This window comes from Anopheles coustani, chromosome 3 (genome assembly GCF_943734705.1).
Source record: "Anopheles coustani chromosome 3, idAnoCousDA_361_x.2, whole genome shotgun sequence".
NCBI classification, from domain to species: Eukaryota; Metazoa; Arthropoda; class Insecta; order Diptera; family Culicidae; genus Anopheles; species Anopheles coustani.
Genome location: NC_071288.1, coordinates 61,234,649 through 61,258,917, shown reverse-complemented (window position 1 = coordinate 61,258,917; position 24,269 = coordinate 61,234,649). Strand labels below are relative to the sequence as shown.

Here is a 24,269-nt window from a genome sequence, read left to right as displayed (position 1 = left end):
GTGAGCATGATTTCAAAATCTACCATGAAAGCCCTTCAAAGGACACACTGGTGACACAGGTATAGTATTTTTTACCGACACATAAACTCATAGTACCCAATTGCTGACGGTTCAGTGGATTACACATTGGATTTAAACATTAAATTAAACATAATTATCTTTTGAATTTCATATATTATATTTTTAGAATATTTCCCCACATGATATTTCTCTGTCAAATCGGACCCGACGCGTGTTCAAGTCATCGTAAATACTACAAACTACTACGACAAACGATTGATTGAACTTTAGCAAAACGCTAATTGATAAGCGTGTGCCATAAATCCGGAAAGCAAAAGCAAAAGACAAAAGCAAGATGTTTCAAATTAACACCAAAACCATTTCAGACAAAAATGAAAATAGAAACACAATTGTCATAATCCAACCGATAGGCAATCCAAACAAAGCATCCGATGTGATAGGAAAAAAATCTATATACGATTTAACAGGACCCAACAATTGTTTAAAAACACATACTAAATAATGTTTAAAATTCAAGTTATGCAATAATTATCTTTCTCATTCGCTAATTCGTAGCTTTTAATGATTCTTGGCCTTTTAAGCACAAAAAGTAAACAAGTCGATAGTTACGAAATCATACTCAAAATACTCGGAAAACTAGTCGATAGGAAAACGAAACTAATCAGTTTGCTATTAAAATTCAGTTATCATACAACGCCAGATCGCATGCACTGCCTGTCAACGGAAAGTGGTTCAATTTATACGTGTAGAGCGCTCACCACGGAGATGCCTTCTGATCCAAGTGAGTACCACACTTGAGCGAGAAGGAAACCATTACGTTTGTAAGAGTGAGCAAAATCAATAGAAGGTGCCAAAAACATGGTATTTACCAGCAGTTGCCACTACTTAGTAGTAGCCTTAGTGCACGAGAGTACTTTGCGTTCATCTTTGCGTTATTATTTAAAGAGATCTTTAAAAACAGTGCCTATAGACTTAGACTCTTTTATTGAAACGAAATGAAGACCAATAACGTAATCAAATCCACATGAAACGTCAGTTATAAGCCTACACCTCAACGTTTTCATCCACTTTAATCTCGAAAATCTTCCTTTGGATCTTTTCGGGAATAAACCAAATTTCTGTTTCTTCAAAATAAATAATTTAATTTTAATGTGCAAAAAAACAGTAATGTAAAATTGATGACGATTTTATTCGGTCTTAGAAAGATTGACTTGTTTTGATCAAATGTTCAGTGTTGTTTGAAATATAATATTGTCTTAAGTAATAACACGGATTCTTCTTGCTTAAAGCAACGGTACATTCTACTAGAGTAGTAGATAACACCATTTTTCCATTTGTGTTATTGTGCAAATTCTTCTGGTAGAGAGAGAGAATACAATTTTTGCTGGCAAAAGTCTTTGTTAATAAAAGTAATTTATCAGCAAACGTAACGAAAATAAGATTTTGTGCTTTTAAATATAGAAATAGAAATAAATGGGCAACTGAAGCGTTAGTCAATTTTAAGCAATGTTTGCGAGTGTTCAATCTTCCATGTTTCAGATCTATGAAATTTTCCCCATTTCTTATCGAGAAATTACGATGAAATGTTTCAGAATCTTCCAATCGACACGAAGCAATCGGACCGAAGCGCAGAAACCAACGAAATAGCGCGGTTTGTGCGCGAAGTTTGTGTCGCTCCCTTATCGCCCCATGGAGCCGGCGCTGGCTGCTGACTTTCCGCTAAACGTCGCGTGCACCGGTAACCGGTTTGTTACAGCTCTTTGAAGGTCAACACTTTTGATTGCACAACCACCCTTGGGATTTAATGATAGCGAACGACGGCATCAACTCCGCACATCGTTCCGCCGCTCGCAAACCCGCTGACGAGTGCTAATTTGGCCGAAAACATTGTCCCTCACTTACCACTTCGGGAAATAGAATACATTGCCACTGGCAGCCACGGTTATCGCGAGAACGAGAAAACTCACCTGAAAATAAAACAGAAACAATTTGACATAAGTTATTTGCAATTTCACTAAAATGTAAACTGTCCAACTGCCACATTTGTGGTTGGCATGACATAATCTTATGGGCCACTTTTTTGTTTACAGTACGGGTTTTGTAGTGCAATATTAGCACTTAAAAATGAGAAAATAATGCTAAAATTTATACTTCAAATAGACTTGAGAATGTCTACGCTACAACGAAATCAAATTTTCAGACCCAAAAATCTCATTACTACACCTTCAACTCAATTCAAAGCTAACCGGAAACGATTTACAACATTTCGTCAATAAAACTGTTAGTAAAACTAAACTCTTTTGATGTAATGGTCACTAGAACCCTACAATTGGTCAATTTTCAAGTTTTTCATTTTCTTCATCAAATATCTTGAAAATGAATGGGATAGGTGTTAATAAAACAGTTTAGCATTTAAATTAAAATAACTACACAGTTATTTTGTCAATTAGGCATTTAAATTAAAATCTAAACCATTCTTCTTTGAAATCAAAATGCAACAAATGTTAGCGTTGATGTTAAGTTTCCCGCAAGTCGATAGATTAAATATGCCCTTTCGCATGTATGTTTTATAAAACATATGATACAAAACAAAGACAATTGTCTTATAAATGACAACTCGTTAAGCGGAACCTGTTAAAAATTGAGCTGTTGAATGTTGTAATACTCTACCGTCTTTAAGCTTTAACTATTGTTTTTTGACATGACATTATTTTTAGAGTCCGGGGGCCCGCGACAACCTGGTGATAGCGCCAGCAACGGGCTATGAGCGCCCGATAATCCCATCCGAGACCGGACCTTCCCCTGTGCGAAAGGACTGACTATCCACGTACACAAAGGGGAAAAGTCTTGTAAACCCTTAAAGGGCAGGCATGACCAACACGGTCGTTACGCCAAGAAGAAGAAGAATATTTTTAAACTAGTACTTCATCCAAGATTATGTTTAATGCATAATTTATGCTGCGCTTAGAATGCCTTTTTTCCAACGCTAACGCAACGCTTCAACGCTATGACTAACTGAAAGGGGGTATGATACGTGAAAAAGGGACACACTCAAACGCCACCGCCGTGAAACCGTGCCGTGGGAAAGTTTTGCAGAGCACCTTGATCATATTGCCTAGTAGTTCCCCTTCCTTTGTGAACATGGTATGTACTGTAAAGGTGGTTTGCGGAGGGGGTAAACTGATGATACGTTTCCAATGGCTCCAATACGTCCAGTAGGCACTTCCGATAAGACATTTCTACCGGTTGCCCCCGACATTCGCTGCCAATCAAGATATGATACAGAACTGAACGATAATCTACAAATTTTTAAGCTTATCTCACACCTGGATGAACAACATTGATAACCGAAAAGCCATTCATTTGTATGTATTTAAATATAAAGAAATAAGTACTTTTATCCAACATCAATAAATAATCAAGCAAATCGAGTAAAACTAAAATGTTCCAAAATAAAATATTTCAAAATTCCTTATCAGTTGTTTGGGGTGGAACTTGGAAATTACTTGAAAGTTAAATTAAACCAGAGTTTTTAACAGAGGATAACTAATTTAAAAATTGATTGACGCAAGCTGAGAAACAAAACTGAACGTACTAACAAAAGGAATTTGTTTGAACTTCACGCTTGAAAGTCTCAACGACGTAACTCAACAGCGTAGTTTATTCCCATTCAAATGAAAATACGCAAGCAAAACCAAGAAAACAAGGAAGCTCCGGTTTCCGTGACCAACGAGAGAGGCTGAGAGGTACGGGCAATTAGATGAAAAATAAAAATCTTATTTGGTACCCGAATCACGTACGCTCACACTGGCAGCATGATGATTGCAAGGAAAGAAGAAAGAAAAACAAAAACAAAAAACATGCGAAATACAGAGTATAAGCTGCACGACTAGCATCATTTTCAAACTGTCAGCAAAAAACCATTTGAGTGTGGTGAAAAACATTGAACAACTTGGAAATAAAGCAATAAATTCAAGAAGTGAAAAGAGTTTCGCTAAACGAACTGATCACAAGTTAGGGATAAAAATTTGGAAACAATCATGTAAAATACGGTTCGTATACTGTACGTTTGTACAACGTCTATCTGTCTAAATACGGCACCGAACCGAGAAAACATCCATCAGTTTGAGGAAACCAATTTTCAGGCAGAAAGCTTTGAAAGACTGAGAGTCCAATTGTTTTGTCACAAAAAACGAGCTTTATTCGTAACGATAACCAGCCGAACTACTGGGATAAGCTCTTCCGAGCTTACATTACACTATGCGAAGGCAAATCTTTAAGCAGAACCAAAACCCAAGAAGTAAATGTTGTTTGGGAATCAGGATGGATTAAATCTAAATCGACGTACGACGAGTAATAAACAGTCATAGACGAATGGAAATCAATAAACCTTGCTCTATACAACATGATATTGCAATCTCCTATGATTTTTCTAACGTTTCGCATGTATAAAATTCATATTATACTGTCTCAGTGACAATCATTGCGGGTCGTCATAACCCACGCGTCGGCACGATAAAATACTAGTACATAAATTCGCAGCGGATACCTATCTGTCGGGCAGTTGCGGAATTCGTCAAAAGTTTAGTCAAAAACAAGAAAACATCCCACGCAAATTTTACTCCTCCGCAACCTGAAGGAGCACAGGAAGGCAACGAAGGTCTGTTGAAGTATGTAGCTTCAAAACCTAGCACACTTCTGCCGGATCAGTTGAGATAATTTTAGAACAAAGATCGATCCGTTTATTTTTATAAAACCTTTTTATCATTCATGAAAAAAGAAATTTTAAGTTGTTGCAATTACATTTCAATAAGTATGTGTAGCTACTTTGATCGATATTTGAAAACTCAATGCATCATACTTTTGGATACGAATTCAATCATACTTCATAAGCTGTCATTTGAATACGTACTACCTGTTTCTTGCTTTCCTCTTGGTTTGCATGTAGCTTTATCCATCACAAATAACTATAGTCGGTACCGTAACGCTTTCCTTTTTGGGTTTTCTTAGTTCATCTATGTCTGTACGGTCCCTAACCGATCATAACGATAGTGCGAAGTCGGTAAGGTTAAACAGAATAGAGCTACTAAGGCAGGGACAATGAACCAAGGCATGGCAAAAATGGTGGAGGCCTATGTCAGACACCGCAAAGCATTGGTGATCGATCCTGATGCTCGTATGGTCGTGGAATCTCCTAATGACACATATTGCCCTAGTGTAATCTGCGCGATTGCAAGATTTTCTCGTAGTTGCGGTCGCGACGTTATAGACAATCCGTCAAGTTTAACAGTTTCTCATCGTGAGCACAGGCGCCGTAATCGGCCAGGCATCAAAAGAACCCGCTCATGCTGGTGTGTTGGTGATGACTGGCTTACGCGATTTAACTGTTTCTCGGATTCTTCAGCTTACTTTTATTCGATCTTCGTCTCTCAAAAGGGTAATAAATTAAATACATATTCGTTGAGCAAGGTGTATCAGTGTTGGGAATTAGCAAGGGTGTTCATAATAACCCGTATAAGCGTGGTATGCAAAAATCATACAAAGATGGTAGCTTGTGAAAAAAATTTACCTAATACTTGTACCATTATGGATTCCAATACCTAAATTGTGCTTCGATTCAATCAAGTTTCGAAACATGCAAGAAAAACCAAAAAAAAACCTTTTATGCAAATCAGCAAAATAAAATAGACTACTAAAGTATTTCACTACCTTCATGAAATAACGAATTGAAGCGAACAGTTGTTTAACAAACTTTGTATCTCGACCGAAAGCTTAAGACAAACAAAAAACACTTCCATTAAGCTCAGCTAAAATTCCTTTGAGTAAAATATAGTTAACAACATTTTATACTGCTATAAGTGCACTAGTCCATCACTCTACTGAAAAGTAATGTACGTATTTTAAAAGAAGCACCCATATTAAATACACGTTGGTGAACCTAAATAAAATTCAACAAAACTGCAGCTACTTTCGACACTTGAAGGTAATCAATTTTGAGCTTTCTTTACGGAGGCTACATCTTTGGAGCCTTTCATTGATAAACTTTTCCTGCTCCCCTGGTACGATCTAAGCTTTTGGAGCCTTAAGCACACGCACACAACAAAACACCCAGGGCCAATATTGCACTTCTATTGTCGTGCTCGTATAAGCTCACACACATTCATCGCACCGATCTCCACGTCTCCGTTGTAAGCTTTGGAAACTATTAGTATTTCTTTTTTTTTACCAGACAATCAGTATCAGGAACACAGTGAGTCTGATTTAAATATTAGCTTTATCTTCATAACCCACGGTTGGTTTTAATCTAATAAATGTGATAAAGATGAGTTTAAATTTATTTGAAAAATTGTAATAAATCCTATGCAAGTGCAGAAAATTCAATTTAATTTACAATATTATAGTTGCTGATTTTGTTCATCAAAAGTGTATTTCAATTCTGATTCGAAGGAAATAATTTCCTGGTGAAATTAAAAGAAGAAATAAAAATGAAGGACTGTGCGGACACATTTTTTACAAAGGCCAACATAAAAGCTTCCACGATAAAATAGCTTTCAATCAGAAAGGTTCTGCAGTAGGAACGTAAAGCTCTACGATTAACTTATGTCATCGACATCGTTGCGACATGGTTACTCATGTAAGTTTTCTACACATAAAACTAAGCGTTTTGTAATGTCACTAAAATATTTTAACTTCTTATTTAAAGTTCAAGTTTGAATGTTTATTAACATGTTTGCCAAAACTTTTATAATTTTTTCAAGAAGCGGTTAAAGCTTCTTTTCTTGTATTATTTTGATATAGATGTGTTTCTATTTGAAACTTGTTAGCACCTACGACCATTGGCTTAAAACTGCGGCCATCGATCAATCGATTTGATTCAAACGCATTCCATGGTAGACAAACTTTTGTTTCGTAAAAACTTCCCCGTTAATTTGCTGGGAAAACAAACTCCCCTGCACAAAATTTGTGAAAGCAGAACGGAGAAAAAAATGCTTGGAAGAAACCGCACTCTGTTCGAGCGCTGCACGGTCCGTTTCCTACGTTTCCATCCGCTTCGATAGTGAATTCGAACTAAGCTTTCGCCGTTCCGTGTCAGAGTGTTTTGACTCTGTGAGGTAGGGTAAGAAATTTAACTCTCCAAAAGCAGCCTCCCACAGGGTGGTTTAGCGAGCAGGTACAAGCGCGACTCTGCGGTCCACATTCATTCGCCAGCATCTTAGCACGCAGTAAAATGGAAATCAGTCCGGTGGGAAAAGCGAAAACTCCGGGAACGTTCAAGAGAGACGTGCAATCGGTGCCGAAAATCAAAAAAAAAAATACTACAAGCACCCGCGAACACAAATTTCATCATCAACAGTCAACCACACTAGTGCAATAATGACCGTGTCCCCCGCCTTTTCCCCCCGCTTTTCTTCCTTCCATTGTCCAACGCATTGTAGCGCGACTTGCAGGCGTAGCAAGAAGGTTCATAAGAGGGCCTCCTCCTTCTTCTTGTACGGCACTGGTAAACCATGGCTTTGAAAGTGCCCGCAACATACCAAATTCAAAAAAGAGAAGGGAGTCACCAGTTCCCTAAGCCGCCCGGGCCGACTTATGATTTCCGCCGTACATAAAGTGAGTGCACACACCCGCGCGCAGCACAGGCAGGCGAAGAAACGGCAGCATCGGTGCGAGCAGCTAGCCCTTGGGTGGGTAACTCTGCTGTAATGACCATAGCCAGCGCACAATGCATGTGTAGCTAATGCCGTTGCACCACAATCACGACATTACACGACAACATCGGCACGAAACTAGCCGTAGTATACGCTAGTGCCGCATATTAGTGAGCTACAATTTCACGCGATAACGTTTCTGGAATCGAATAGTTCACTACAACAATTACTGTATAGTTGCCACTCGTTTTATCAAACTCTAAAAAAAAAAGTTTATATATGGAAGATTAAAAAAAGGACAAACATGTTCGAAAATACATACAATATACAACGGAAGAAATACAAAAATACAGTTGAAAGGAAAAAGCTAAACATTTGTGAGAGAAATAAAAGCTCAAAGCACAAAAGTGACAGTAGATACCGTTTATTGTTGACATTAAAAATTGATTCCGCTGGGTAATACAACTACAGTAAATACAACTTATAAAGCTATTTTTACTACATGACATATCATGTTTTACCTTTTTCCGAGACAAGACATTGTCTGTCTTTGACATAACGCGTTAGTTTTGCTTCTAAATTTTTCTTTTTTTTAAAGCAATCATTTTTATCTTTTACGTAATAATGTTTCCAATCAATTTGGTTGTCGAATCTATCGTGCCTCATCCTTGATATGCATTTTTATTTGAGTGAGTAGACTCAATAACCGACCACTCAGTTTACGTAATTTTAGGAATGCAAAAATCAGAATAAAGCAGCGCAAAGTACCTATATAAAGTGCTTGACAAAAATGAAAAAACAGATTGTTAAAAAACTCTAACTCATTAATATCTTACAATGAAGCTTCTTCCCTAAATCAATCTTCCATTTTCCTTACATTTTAACATTATAGTTAAATGTTTAAAGACAATCAACAAATTGAATTTATCATTTAAGCAGGAAAAGCTCAAAATAATCAATTATTGAACCAGACTGTGTGAATATATGCTATAATACTATGCCAATAGGACTACTTCCCGACCGCCAAAATCGATAATCATCATCGTAGTTGCTTAACGCCGTATGCTTTCCCTCGCAAAAATATCCTCACACGAGGAACAATTTATTTTCATTAGCCTAACGCAAGACGCGACCGATTTTGCCAACACTAAGAGATACAGTTGGCGTGATAAGGGTCAATTTTATCCGTACTTCTTGGTGCCAGTTTTCGACAAAAAAAACCAGTCGACGTATTCGGGAGAGCCGACGAAAAGCGTCACTATGTCTTGGGGCGCGGTGTGTTAAAATGAGATGGAGGAGTGGCGTGAAGCCCTGGAACTGTACCATCGAATACACCGTCAACACTACTATTACACCACCATCACCAGTCTCAGTTACATACCGGGGGTGCAGACGACGTGTGCGCGTTCTTCGGGTCCGAAGAACGCGCAGACGAAGTGCGCGGGTTAGCGAAACTCCTCCCCGAAAAAAACTCCTGCAGCGAGAGTGAGCAGAAATATACTGCTTTCCTTTGCAACCGTACAGGAAGCAACGTAAAATCTGAGCTGCACTCCGGATTTTAGGATGTTTACGCACACAATCTTAAAAACGCCTTACATCCCTAGATGCGCAGCTTTGGGTTTTCTCTAGTGGGTTAGCATGGAGAAATTTTAATTATTTTGGTAGCTGTTATTTCTTGTAGAGCCAACAGGCCAATGAAAAACATTTTAAGAAAAGGGCATTTGAAAGCGTTATCGAAAAACATAAGCACTGAGTTCATTGCAGTAAAATAAAAATAATTGGGCTCATGACATTATGGTTGGAGGACAATACCGAGAGGTTGAGCCCTTCAGACATTCGTGCAACCAATCTTCTCAAATGCCCTGTTTTCATATCACTTTCAGAGGACTTTTTGTATGAGCCCGAAACGGCTGGCCTACATTACTGGAACTACAAGTTGGATCGCCTCAGCTTTTCATGTATATTACTTAGATGATAGTGGGTACAAAAATGAATAAATTTTGAAGTTGATATAGATACACAGATAAAAGTATTCATTAGAATACCAATCAAACAGGTTTCCCGATACAGGAATCGTATGGTCGGTAACTGTAAATCAATATAAATGTGTTTTATTCCCTGGTTCTATTGTTTTCTCGTTATTGAACGGAATTTATAAGTTTATTACGAATGTTTGTTTTGGTTATCCTACATCGCAAGATAGCGCTATTTTTACCAATTATATCGTTCTGTATGACCTTGCAGCTGATACAAAATTGAGGCATTTTGCTCTAGCGTTAGTCTAGTTTGGTGTGAGCCGTTTCGTACTCATACAAAAAGTCCTCTGAAGGTCATGTCAAAATAGGCCAGACTTGCAACTTGAGACCCACGGGAGTACGAGAGGCCATTCAAAAGTTTGCATACACCGTCAGATTACAACAGCAACCAGCAACTTTAGCGCCAAAAAAGAAACAATTGTAATACTCATTCCTTTCCGGGTCCACCAACAGTAACAGAAAATCTTGCCTGCAGCGGAAGTGAGAGTTCAGAAAACCCGAACATTTTCTTATCCTGTCGCTCTTCTGGTAGCCAATGGAAAACACGAAGGTTACCGAAACCGGCCCGAAAGGTTCCGAACAATTTTTTTCACTACCACTGCTTTGATTTGTGTACGTAAACGAAACACCGAACTCATTGCGTCCCCCTTTTTCATATAATCATTTTTGTTCTTCCTTCTCTCTCGAAACTGTTTCATCGGCATTTTTCTCAGTACTTCGTTCTTTTTGCATGTGCCGAACATACATCGGAGGAAGATGGAAGAACAAAAATTGCCATAGGATAAAGAGAGAAGTAACGATTTCGGCATTTCGTGTACGTACACAAATCAAAGCAGTGGTAGTGAAAAAAATTGCTCGGAACCTTTCGCGCCGGTTTCGGCAACCATCGTGTTATTCATTGCCTACCAGAAGAGCGACAGGATAAGAAAATGTTCGGGTTTTCGGAGTTCCCATTCCCGCTGCTGCCAGTTTTTTTCTGTTACTGTTGGAGGAGCAGGAAAGGAAAGAGTATTATAATTGTTTCTCATGATATGTCGCTAAATTATGGGTCTCCTAGTATGTCCCTTTCTAAGAAAGTTCGTTAAAAAGATACCATAGTCGGCCTTTCGTACCCCAAGGGGTCTTAATTCGAATTGCGACTTTGCAGTTGGCACGTGATGTGTTGGAACCGTTGTGTTATAGCACCGCGGCTATTATTTTGCTGCTATGAGTTTAGAAGAGCGCCTATTTTCGTTAGCTCTTTAAAATGTCCTAGCTACAAAACGTTTGTTCTTAAGACTGCAACAGTTTTAGACAAAAGATTTACATGACATAAAATTTATATTTCTTGAATCCCTACGCAGTGTTGCTTATAATACTCAGAAGACAGCATTGATCATAGAACGGAACCATATTCCTCAGCTGCGCGAGTCATAATGGAACTGCAGTTGTCCGTCACTGAGAACATCGGTCAGAGGTTACAGAATCAACCAGCTTCCTTCTAGCAACAGTCGAAGCTCAGCGTGCAGCATTGCCAGGCTCGGCTTGAATTTGCTCACTAAGGTGTAGTCCATTAGCGAAATGTGCTGTTCAGTGATGAACTCAAGGTATGACATATGTGAGACAGCTCCGGAACAAGCTATATGACCTACGATTTGAGCTACCCGTCGGCACAGTTTGTATATCATGATCTAGGACTGCTTTACGGGTTAGAGTGTAGGACCTTTACCTTTACCTTTAGCTAAGCGGCTTTGACGAAATTTAATGAAATATGCACTATAAGCCGTGCAATGGGAAATACAGAGGCTCAAAAATGAGAAATGGATGTGGTGTACAACTTGTGTCCGACATTGTAGTTCTTCATGAGAAAACAGCAACCAAAATGATTAAATTTCCTTCATGGTCAAACAATTAAAGAAAAACCAAAGATGCGCATCTAGGGATGTACGTTACTTATAAGGTAGTATGCGTAAATATTCCAAATTTACCTTGCCTCCTGTACGGTTGCAAAGGAAAGCAGTATATTGCTGCTCACTCTCGCTGCAGTAGTTTTTTTCGCATTTTGCCGAAGCTAATCCGCACACCTCGTCTGCGCGTTAGCCGCGCCCGAAGAACGCGCAGACGACGTGTGCACACCCCTATACAGTTCAATCCCTTTTATTGTCCGCATACATTCACTGCCGTTAGCGTGACCCTGTCTTCCCTATCTGTTGTTTTTTCATCAACCCTTGGTACAAGGAAGCGTTGCGGGGTGCACAACGCCCCAAGATACTCAACACAATTGCACCCTTGATTGTGCGGGGACACTTTTCATTTTAATCATCATAAAAATCCCTTCTACCGCGTGCATATGCATCACTGAATGGGATGAGTTCTGCTATACCCAATCGCAAACCTCACATTATTATACCATTTAAGCAATGAACAAAAAGTGACACAATACGCCGATATAAAGATATGCTGCGTATCATACACACCGTTGCGTTATACATTCTAAACTGTAAATAACAACAACGTGCAACATCAGAACTACCTAAATAAAGTTTGACAACTACTTATTTGCCGTGACTAATAGCTAAGACTATGTGTACTTATTTCCACTATTCTAGCGAACACTATCAGCGAATTAAAAAAATGCTTATGATATTTAAATAGTAACAATAAAAAAGTTTGCATGTCTAGCAAAGATTGTAATATTCGTCGGCAGGAAATAAGTAAATGCATACCAAACGTTAATTTCGAGTTGAACAAGAAATTAATGAACCATGAATTTTAAATTATAAAAAGTAACACTGGATTGAAATGAATGAATACGTATACCGTATAAAGTAAAAATTGTAAATAAAACATATCAAGCCACCAATTTGGCGAATCCGAGAGCCGTAACTGGTGACGAATTATAGTTTAATTATTATATGTATCGTAACTGACGCTACGTGACTGCCTAAATCAACCTTTCGATGACAAGCATAGCCTTTTGTTGTAACGTCATCTAGAGGGGCTCGCGATAAAGGGTGGATTTGGATTTCCTAAACTGTACCAGAAGTGAAAAACGTGGAAATTGAACGACTAAGGGATATTAACAGCTGTTGTTATATGGATCGTTGCCCATGGATGACTCATTCGACAAATATAAGCACCCTAGATTAAGTTTTTTTTAGATATTTGCTAATACAGTAGGAAAACGACACGCATTATGTATTTTTCTTTTTCTTAAATAGCATAATATTATTAACTTTACAATTTATACTTCCTCTTGGTTTTCAAACCCTGTTATCACTCGAACCTGCCAATATACTAAAAACTATGGGAAAATGTATTTTTTGCTTGATCCCATTATGTTTCGTGTTCTTGCGCAGGATGAACAGTGTTGTTGCTGGCCTATTGTGTTTCATTTTGGTTGTTTCAAAAACTGAGGCACCGACTAACCGAGGGCTCCGGGAAGAAGGTAGAAATCAAACTGTATCATCAGTGACGTTCCCTTTCGACGGAAAAAGAAACACACCAATACACATTTAATGACAGAAAATTGCGTGCGCCTATCGCATTTCGGAACAATACCACAACAAACTACGGAAAATGGAATACACTTTCAAGCATATTTGCCGACAGTTCACTCCGTTTCATTCGCTGGGAAACGAGTGATCGAACAACGTTGCATTTCGAAGACATGCAATCATATTCGCGACGAAATGGAGTGACTCTCGGTTATACTTTCACCGAGTGTTCCTTCTTCGCAAAAGCGCTTATAGCGGCGGGTAGGGGGAAGCTGTTAAGCTGTCCAAAAACTGAACCACGAGCTCTACACGAAAGAAAATGCATGGTTTAGGGGATGAAGTTTTACTAACAGTCACGTCCATCGAAGTGATCAATAGCGCAGCCAAGGGCTCACGTCGGATAAAGGCCAGATAGGATGAAAAAGCTACTCAAAATTTAAGCATTAGATATTTATAGCCAAAGACTTCTAACATTTAATTTCTTATACCAAGTAGAGCTCTTCTTGAAACAACCAATTTACAAATAATTGTAAATTGGAATATTCTCGTTTAGCAATGACTAGCAACGTCAATAAAGGTAACAATTAACATAAATGAATGCTGAAACTCTATCATATTAAGATCACCTTTCCAGCAACTACTGGCATATTAGCAAGCAATAAAACATATCAAAGCGTTCAAACTCGAATCGGCTGGAGCCCACAAGTCCTCTCTGCCAATGGTACGTTGTAGCCTTCGCACGCTACACGAAAAACACCCGCCACCTTTTCGGCTGCCGGTGGTCGAACTTTTCCCTGCTACCGAAAACCGAAATGCCAATTTCGAAACGGAAGAGCAAACACCGAACACGGAAGGCGGAAACAAAGGTTTCGGAAATGGAGAGAGGAGCCTCCCATGTCAGCGTGAGTCTTCAGGTTCTTAAACGGAGCAGCATAATGCCGGACTGCCAACCACCAACCATCACATCACAGTGGACGTAAAGATTTTTGAAGCCCGTTCGAAAACTTCTTCCACGATTGTTAGTGCCGCCAAACAGGTGAGGAGAGAAAGCGACGTAACCTAGCGGAAAGGTTTTGGGATGCCTTCGTTCGCATATTCTCCCTGACCAGCTGCACACCGTGTCATAACGAGCTATAAAAATCGATAAGCCGTTCAAGATTAAGCGGTAGGTAACGGTGGAAGCACTGGACAATCGCCCGCAATACAAAGTTTACATGTGCAATGACTCAATAGGAGAGGATAGCGTGAATCGTTTACTGAGAAATTGAACAACAAAAATCTATATTTAAAATCGATTGGAAAACTAAATCTATTTTAGAAATGATCTTCTTTATTTTTTCAAACAAAGTGCTACGGAGGACTCTGTTGAAAACCATCGACGAATACCACCATATATATGCGAGTATATTTTAAATTTATTATTTATAGGCTTCATACAAATATTGAATCAACAGGCGTATACCCGCATAGAAGGCAGATAAAATTCATCAAGATGTAATCATCAAAGAAACCAAACCTGAAACAACAACATATGGGAAGAACTGAGAGCATTGAGAATTGAGGTAAGGCAAGTTGTGCTCCTTATAACAAGAATAAAACGTCCATCTTCTTAACCGGACTGCTACCCCCTGCACACCGTTGTCCGAAGATCCCTCGAGTCCTGGAGTTAATCAGGACTCAAAAGAGGGTCCACAAACGACGGCCTTTTACACCGAATCTTACCCAGATTGGTAATTTCCACCGAGTTAACAAACGAGTGATTTTACGAACCAGAGACATCCGGGCACTCCTCCCATGCATTGAGGGTGGGTGTCGTGGTCAGCAAACTTTCAACCCCCGCCTTTCCACCATCAACTCGACCCCTCTCATCAGACCGTCGGTTTCGTTCGGCTCATCCAAAAAGGAAACCCATCTAGAGCACAAAATAAAAGCCCCCATCTAAACCTGGTACCTACGACGACACTGTGACTACAATCCCGACTCCGTAATAGTAATGCACCAGACGGTAGAGTTGTGTTAGTGCGAGGACGACCGGGACCAGGACTGTATGGTGCCCGGTTTTTTAACCGTACACACTTCGTAGGTATTAATTATGCAGGAGTGAAAATTCAAATGAAGCCTTAGGAATTTTCACTGCTTACGACTTTCCAAAGTTGTTTTTTTCTCGCTGTGTTTTATGTACAACAAAGTAAACGAGCCAATGCTACGTAGGTTAAACGGCCGAAAGGATTCTATTGACACAAAACAATCATTATCGATGATCGAGAACGTCAAGCGTCACCACCAAGGTTTGAACATGAAAAGCAGGTTACAAACGTCCAACTGAGTATAGTACATTCATTGTGACATCCCATCTCCGGCGGTTGAATTAATAATTGACAATCCTACAGAGTAAACTATAGTAGAAAATAATCGCTCATGTACCACATTATACGTTGGAAATAGGAAATGTTACTATTCATTGGCCCTTGATACACAAAAATGTCCGAAGACCGAATGTACCGAAACTTAAAAGGTTTTTGATGAGCAGCAGTAAAGCTTAGTAGCAATGAAAGCTCTTAAATCAAAATACGCTCGTTACCACTCCGTACCGTCGTCCATCCCATGATCTTCGGCTGTTCATGTAAGTGTCACACGATTTTTTTTCGAACAGAAAATTCATTAATAAATTTCTGAAAAATTTTCTTTGTTTACTGGCGCGGTAGTAAATTAACAGTGAATTCGCGTAAGAGTTGATATCTACTCCTTTAAAATATAGCCTAGCACCATAGTTCGTCCTCCAAAGCGTGTCACTGTAAACAGTGCCCTGGACGTGATTAATTTTGTACTTTGCTGCACAGCAACACAATGGAAAACAGCGGCAACAACAATGAGAAAAGAAACAGCAAAACAGGAAAAAAAAACCATTGGAGACAACCCTACACATTGAAGAAAAACCTTGCGGTAACGTAGTACGTATGTAACAACGTCCAAAGTACTCTCTTGCCTTCTCTGTTTCACCCTCTACCTCATTCATTCATTTGTTCGAGGGATTGTCATTTGAGTAAAGCACATTGGTTACTTTACTAAGTGTGTATGTGTGTGTGTGTGTATTTTTTGCTGTTTTCGTTTAAAGCCACGTGACTTTTCTTTAATGAACATTTTATTAACGTCCGGTGCCGATTCCTTTGCATGTGCTTACCCCGCCCTCCCTACCACCAACACCCGGAATCGGGATTCCAGAGGTTGACCTCGGAGGAAACCTTTACGAAACGTAAGCTCGCCGTAGCGGCGACTGTCAACGGCCAATTAAATACACGTTCCCGGGAGGATGGCTTGCATAAGGTTCCATTTGATTGTTATTGACAAAATCAAATGAACAACAAACCGTCAAAACGGTGCCTAATGAGGAGGCAACCGCGTTCGAATAACGTACGCCATGACCGGCGGAATCAAGTGTTTGGGACGTTAATGTAGGACGCAATACGGTTAAATCGAAGCACAGGTAGATTCAGCCGAGAAATAAGCAAGGACGTAGGTAGATGCCGAGAAATAAGCAAGGACGAATATAGACAATATATCGATACATTTTTAATTGAAAAATACATGCTTATCTCTTTTCCGTACTTAAGTAAATCCTTATGTTTCCTATTTAAGCTTTAAAATTAGCTTTGATGACGATTCCATGCCTGATTTATTCTATATTTTGTTTCAAGAGACTGTGCCACGGACATCACTGTTCGGATGATTCTGTCACGGAGAGAACCACCCTAGGACTAGTCTAGTGAAGATCGTTAGATTTGAAATAAAGGTATAACTCTCAGTTTACGAAGTGAGTAAAACGATTAACAAAACAACATACGTGAATGGAATGGATCTAAAAATAGGACCGAACATTCTACCACTTATCCCTTCATAGGTCTCTTTCTATTCGCACACACAAGCGAATGAGAGAGCGTAAAAGCGAGATGAAGAAACGATGTATGTAGAACTGTCGGTCGAAAATGTCTGTAGTTGAGTTTTTAGATCAATGTGCAGAGTGATGCGTCTGCTGAACTGCAAGTTGCAGCTGACCTCATGAGCTACACGTTCAAACAGTGTTTAGCAACGGGCAACCACTACAGTGCGCTGTACAACAGGAGGTGTCGTTCGGAACCGTCAGGTTTCGATCCAACCGATTGATTCTTTCATAAGGTCAAGCCCGCGTGTCGAGGTCTCAGGTGCAGTTATGCCAAGAAGCGACCCGAAAGGTCAATGGCACTACACTCTCCCCTAGCCGACCCTGTCAGTGGTCCACCGATCATCCCCCACACACATCTGATGCTTATCGAAGAAGTGTACCGCGAATGAAGCGACAGTGACAACGCGTTCCCATCTTTAGCGGGTGCCAACATGCGATGTTTGTGCGTGAGCGGTTACTACGACCACTACCAGACCTATCCTCGCAGTTGAAGGTTTCTCTCGCGCGGTAACGTACCTCAGGGAAAAAAAAATACCAATGGAGGGAATGGTATTGAGCATCCTTCTGGTGTAAAAAAAAATGAAGGCTCTAGTACATCAACTAGCACAGTTAGTTAAGAAATATGAAACTCAACTTTTCGACTTCTATACTACAACTATAAATATTATTTTTCTGAGTATATTCATTTGTATGCAATTGATTAGACTGATAAAATGGATAACATAAAACCAATTTAAAAGATTACGTAAAGCCGCTAGCAATAATAGTCAAATAAATAAAATTAAAATTGTATAGAACACTAGCTTGACGCCCGGCGTTGCTCGGCGAAGAAGAGGTTGAGAAAAGAGTTACGGTTTTACTCTTTGCTTGAAATTCGATTTAATTTAATAGTTAGAATAACGGCATATTTAAAATGTTTGATATATTGACATTTCTACCTAAAATGACAGTCATTGTAATATTGCTATGCGTATTTCATTACAATATTGCAAAGATCCAGACGGGTGACTAAGCATCGAAATATTGCATTCACTGTCATTTTTGGTAGAAATGTCAAATTTTATTTCACTTTAGATGACATTTACAAAAACTGTTTTCGTTCCAATGCGTTTTCAATAGATTTAATATGTATTTTTAATTAACACTAGAATAAGCGATCAAAATTATTAGTCCGGCACCTGGCTTCCACAATCGATCGATACGTTGTTTTTCACTTCGTCCAACTCAAGAAAAGTTTAATAAATTGTCTGTTTGTGAGATATGACATTCAATTTTGATATTTCGTCTATAGTGCAAACTCAAAACAAAATATTACAACAGTAATCGCATTAAAATATTAAAGCATTTTGGAGTATCTAGTGTTAAAATTAAGGAGAATTACTAGTGGAGGAGATGCATGCATTGAGAGAGATTCCACCGATTTAAAAAGAAAAGTAGAGAACTGACAAAAAAAATATGTTATATATATGCAAGTAAAACTTGGTTGGCTACTGATTCTGAACAATTTGCAAAAATGTAATAAATGAAAATTATTCCTTTATATTAGTAGAAGTATAGTTAACAACAGAAAACTTTGGAAACTCGAAAGTTAACAAGAAACCATGAACATGCCTTTCAAAATGTATGCAACGTGATGAGTTTTTGTTGTTTTTTGAGTTTTGAGTAAAACGTTCATTTCGAAAAGTAAGATATGTTTTTATTTTACACATTCAATACACGAGCCCAATGTTATATACGACATAGTCAGTCGCACTCGTCGCAGTTGTTGGTGAACGCAGGCCCAAAAGCTTCACCCCCTGGTTAGTGATACTTGTGTAATCGATACTGAAGTAAGGAAGGAAAAAAGCAGCATTCAGTCTCACCGACTGAGCTGACACCTGCTGAGCTCTCCAGCTGGTGTCAGCCAAACCGGGTGTGCGAGAGCACAAGCGACAACAAGTTGCGCCGTCGTCTCTCGGATAGAGACATCGTGGAGTTCGTCCTGCCACTGTATATTGTTTTTTTTTTTTTTATTTTAATATTGTACAACTTGAGTACCGTTGAAGGAGCTTCCAAGAGCGACGCTAACCATCGCCCTTTAGTCGAAGCTTATATGGCAGCTGTACTTACAACAGTGTGTTCTGCTCCAACCGGGTCGAGATTCGCCGAACCATACAACGATTCCAACGGTGTCGCACTGTCGGTTTGCAATCGTTCACCCGTCAGATCCAGGCACAGTTGTCCAACTGTGGGACCATTGCCAGGGAAAATTGCCTTGCGGTCGCACGGGCCACAGGACACACCGCCAGTGGCCTTTTCGCCGATACACCGTACCCGATAAGCATGCTCGATGCGATACAGGCGAGTTCCCCCCCCCAAAGCATACAATCATGCCGAAAAATAATCAATGAGAACTGTACCGTACAAGCATACACGCACACAACTGGCATACCGAAGTCCAACGTCAAACGCTTGCTGACGGTTAGCGCCAGGTGTATTATTGTTTTATAAACACTTTATGCAATCTAAACACAAAATAGCTGGAACAATTCAGGTCAGATCTGGAAAGGCCGAGCAGCGTGCCTTTGTGCTTTTGCCTTCATAAACATAAAGGTCAAACAGGACACATTGCTGTTCAAAGTCCTTTAACGTGCCGTGTCTAGCATCTTGTTTTTTGAATAGTAGTGGATAATCCTTCGATAACTCTGGAGTTCTACTCCTGTATGTAGTTATAGCGACCGCTGTATGCTATTTCCTGATGAACTGATTAATTTCACATAACCCTTACTGTTCCGTCTACGAAAATGAAGATACTGAGCAATGTGAATAATAAACGTCCATCATGTAACACATGTTCTGTTAAATACCACCTGATGGATAGTGAACTCCAAAAGGCACTCCCTTTCTTCGAGTAAGTGTCGTTTTGGTGTACTTCGTCCAGTATTTAGTGGTTGCAGGCACATTATGCTAACAATAACTCGATCGATGCCACAAACTAGCAGCACACGAACTAGTGCAACGTCAAATGTAACCAAAATAAGATGTCTCACAGGGATGCAGAGTCTGGGTCGCTGAGTAGATTACATGAAATTCAACACCCCGTAGGGTATCACTCGATGATACAACTCCTCCCAATGATCTCGACGGGGGAGGATAGGATACTACAAAAATCATTCTCATACACCTACATAAGGTTCATATAAAACCAACCAGCCACATTAATAGTTCGGTGGATACGGTGGGCCATGGAGTTCATATATAGAAAACGCTAATTCCGAGCAGGTGATGACCATTCCTACACAAACACACATGTACAAAAAACTCCGGTAAAGTTCGTCAGACGTGAAAATTGAAAACGAAAATTGGATTCTGCCTCATCGCGCAATTTAAGCGCACACACAAACGATCCCGATAGCAGCGGGCAGATGCACCGGACGTCAGAAGCACGCTAGGTGTTTGTGTGCTACGATGGAGATGCAGGCGGCTTGCAAGTTGGCACGCGGGAGAAATATCCAACTGACCTCCACACGACGCGATGCAACCCGAACAGGTGAGATTATTAATTTCAATCAATTCTGTGTCGCATACGTCTACGTTCCCTAACAACGTTTTATCCGATGCAAAAGCTAAACGGCTCTCTTCAGCTTATGCACCTCTTCCTCCCAACCATTCACACATTTTTGAGACAAATTGTTTATTGAACAAATATGCGTTTGTACTGCTGGCAACTATATTTGCAGAAGCTAAAAGGAATTAAATATTAAAATTGACTTGCAAATTGTAGTACCAGTTTAGGTAGAGAAGGTATTCTCAAGTGTAAATAAACAACTCTGGTGTATAAAGTTCACGTTGAAGTTGAAAAATTACTGCATTAACCAGATACAGTTAAAACTACACCTGCTAAAAATTTCTTGTTTTTATAAAAGAAACCTCAAAAATAAGTCTTTTTTCTATATGGGGATTACTAGTTGCACAGGAGAGGAGAATCCGGTCTTCGGTGAGGTTCGAACCCACGCCACCATGGTGATAAGTTTCTAATTTAAACAACGTATGTGATCGAACAACATGCGAAATTGATTTACTAATTATCAATTATGTAGCAAACGAAATTGAATAATAAATTGTCCAAGTTATGCAGTATAATCCATTTGACTACGTAGAAATCAAAACATTATCATCACTGGTATTATTTGCATTTATGGAAAACAAATTTGTAATACTTTTTAAAGTTGCCTTAGTAATTGCCTAAAATTAACCAGAGATTCATGTATCTAGAAGAACGGGTAATCCTAAGATGGTATTGTTGGTTTCATCAATATACTCAAATTTTATTTTGTTATATATTAGCAACCAATTTTCGCCCATTTGCCAATCAATGTGGAGCACACAAAACGTAGCACTCGATGACCACGTATTTGAAACGTGGTAAATCAAGCTGGCAATATATTGACACATTTGTGGAGCTTCTATTCGTTTGCTATCAGTATTTCGTTGCAAATAACCATCGATTGCGAATTCGTTTTCTGATGATTGTCTGGAGCATATTAGTATAAACTCAAAAAAGTGTTTTCTATCTTTTTGTTTGTCTTTTCCAAAAGATTTCTCTGAGCATAAAAATATGTGTCTATCTGGATGGTTCTCAACTAAAAAGCACCATTAAAAAATAAACCCAACCATTCACTAAACAGTGAAATAAATAAAAAAAAACTATTATTATCTTTCAGTTTGATCCACACATATTTACTTGTTGGAGAAAATAGAAATTTTCAAGACAAAAGTAACATTCAATATGTATTGTTATTTGCCCAACTTTTCATGCCGATTTTATGGATAATTCCATCACACTTTTTCATAAAAGAATATATGAGACATTGAAGTAACTCACCACATGAACGCTGCTCTGAAGATTGGACGAAAGTGTCTGCTGCTGCTGCTGGAGCTGCTGTTGCTGCTGCTGTTCGGCCTGCTTCTTTTCCGTCTTCTTCAGCGAGCGCTTGTTCTTCTGCTCGAGGTATTTCTTCTGCAGGGCAGTCGTTTCGAGGCTCTGCTGCTCGCAGATCCCGCTATACGTCTGCTCAAACCGCGGCGTGCAGTCGGTTTGCCGCCGCCGGTAGTTTTCGATCCGTCGCTTCAGCCTGTCGAATACGGCCTGACGCTTTTGTGGAACTTCTCCGCCCTGCGCGAGCTGCTGCTGCAAAGGTAGCTGTTGCTGATTGTGCTGCTGCTGCTGAAGCTGATGCTGTTGCTGAAGCAACTGCTGCTGCTGCTGGGGATGTTGCTGCTGCTGGTGATGGAGACCGTGGCTGTTGAGCAGTTGCATCTGCTGCTGCTGCTGCAGCGTCAGCTGGTGATGTTGCGCTTGCTGTTGTTGCTGCTGCTGCAGGTGAAGACTGTTCAGGTGATTGGCCTGATTGGCACCCGGAAACACTGGGAGTCCTCCCGCATCCATGCAGACTGCCGGTGCCTTGGTGGCTGCTTTGTGGTCTCACGCCGCGCCGCGTTTGCGTGCGTGCGAACCCACAAATGTTACGGTGGTAGTCCCCAAAAGAGAAGCGAGAGACCCCGCGTCGCCGTCGTGTACCTCCGCGCCAAGCGCCGTTCGAAAAATGACGAAACCTCGCTCTACACTAGTTCCCAATTACTACACCATAGCCCACCCACCTCGAGGTCGCGTTTGAGTAAGGTTCCACACAGGTCGGTACCAGTCGTGGGAGCCGGTGGGTTCTCTTTATTTTACCCCGAATTTGTATGTACTCAGCCTGCACCTAAACATTCAACACTTACTGATTAAGGACAAAACAGCTGATTGCGAATTTTCCAAAGAGGCACACACACACACGCGCGCGGACACGAACTTATTGCACAAACGGACCCCGTTTTCGTCGGGGATAAATACACTCTGCGATCTACTCATTCGCAGGATGCCGTTGGGGTCACACTTTCGGGATCGCTAACGTACGTTGAACTACAAACGGCCCGTTGGTGACCCACCTTCCGATGGCCGTACGCTGCGCGTTGCTGCAGGTACAAAGAATACCCTCCCGGCACTATCACTAAGCCACTACTATTGGTCATTGTATCGTATCCCGCACTCTGCAGGCCTCCTAAAGGTGCTCTCCAAACGAGATCCGAGTAGTTATCATCGATCAATTTTCACTGCTAACTGAGTGCTGACTGTGTGCTTGGGCCACACTGTGACTGCCATTCGTGTCTTCACGGTCCAGGAGTGATCGTGCGTGGTCTGCACACGCCCTGTACTTCGCTTCGCCGTTCACGATCGTCGTCGGCCACAAGAAGTCCGCCAACTTCCACAACCAGCTGCTGCACACTACGACGACGTCTTCGCTGTCAGTGCGCGAACCGATGATGAACCGGTTTTTGCCCGCTGGGTGTCAGGCCGGAGCATAGTGGAGCATAATCGATAGCAGTTGGGGCTAGTTTCGCTCTTAGGTCCTTCTCCTGTTGTGCCAGCGCACACACACCCGTATTCGACGCCGAATGGACGAACGAAAAACGGCTGCCTTTGCCACGACGAAATAAAGTGTACGGCACGAGAAGGAATTGCACGTGGAGCAAATCGTTAGCTTCTGCTCGGGAGGCTCCACCTACAGGAGGGTAGCTGGCAAGGCAGTTCGTGCTAAGAATGGGCAGCAAATCCTCCGCTGAACACCAACCAATAGGACATGCACGACAGTCACCGGTTTAGAAGCAGCTAGAAGGTGGGCTGAAAGAAAGAGAACCAAAAGAAAGAAGGCACACAGACGGGATGAGTAGGAGAGCATAAGACAAGAACGAAGCGATATCGGAAGAGAAATCGATTAATTCTACGACAAATTGAAATCTCTGCGACTTGACGCTGCTGGTGTACTTCTGCGACCAGTTTATATGCGACACCTTGCCAGTCTTAGGATTTCATGTGTCCCTGCAACCACGACAATAGCAATGCGAACCGATCGAAAAAGTGCTTCTCATGTGGGTGTGTGTTTGAACGAGACGGATTAGGGATGCGAGAGCTAGGAAGCGCAGCTCAGAGTCCGGTAAAACTGAGCTTTCATGAAGCAAAAAAGATATAGACCCTCACTAGCCTCTTCGTAAATTTAGACACCCCATAAAAGGAACACTAAGCAGCCACCAAACGAAGGAGACATATCGTTTCGTTTCATTTTCA

At 40.4% G+C, this 24,269-nt stretch overlaps 1 protein-coding gene across 1 annotated transcript in view; it reads right to left on the bottom strand.

The window, feature by feature from the left end:
* Positions 1–22,675, bottom strand: part of LOC131259691 (neurogenic protein mastermind-like) — an 83,154-nt gene extending 60,479 nt beyond the window's left edge. Inside the window, exon 1 of the mRNA XM_058261260.1 lies at positions 21,987–22,675. Within this exon, the coding sequence (XP_058117243.1) occupies positions 21,987–22,550 (564 nt within the window). The 5' untranslated portion in view covers positions 22,551–22,675. The remainder of the gene's footprint in view (positions 1–21,986) is intronic.
* Between the last annotated feature and the right edge of the window lie 1,594 nt (positions 22,676–24,269).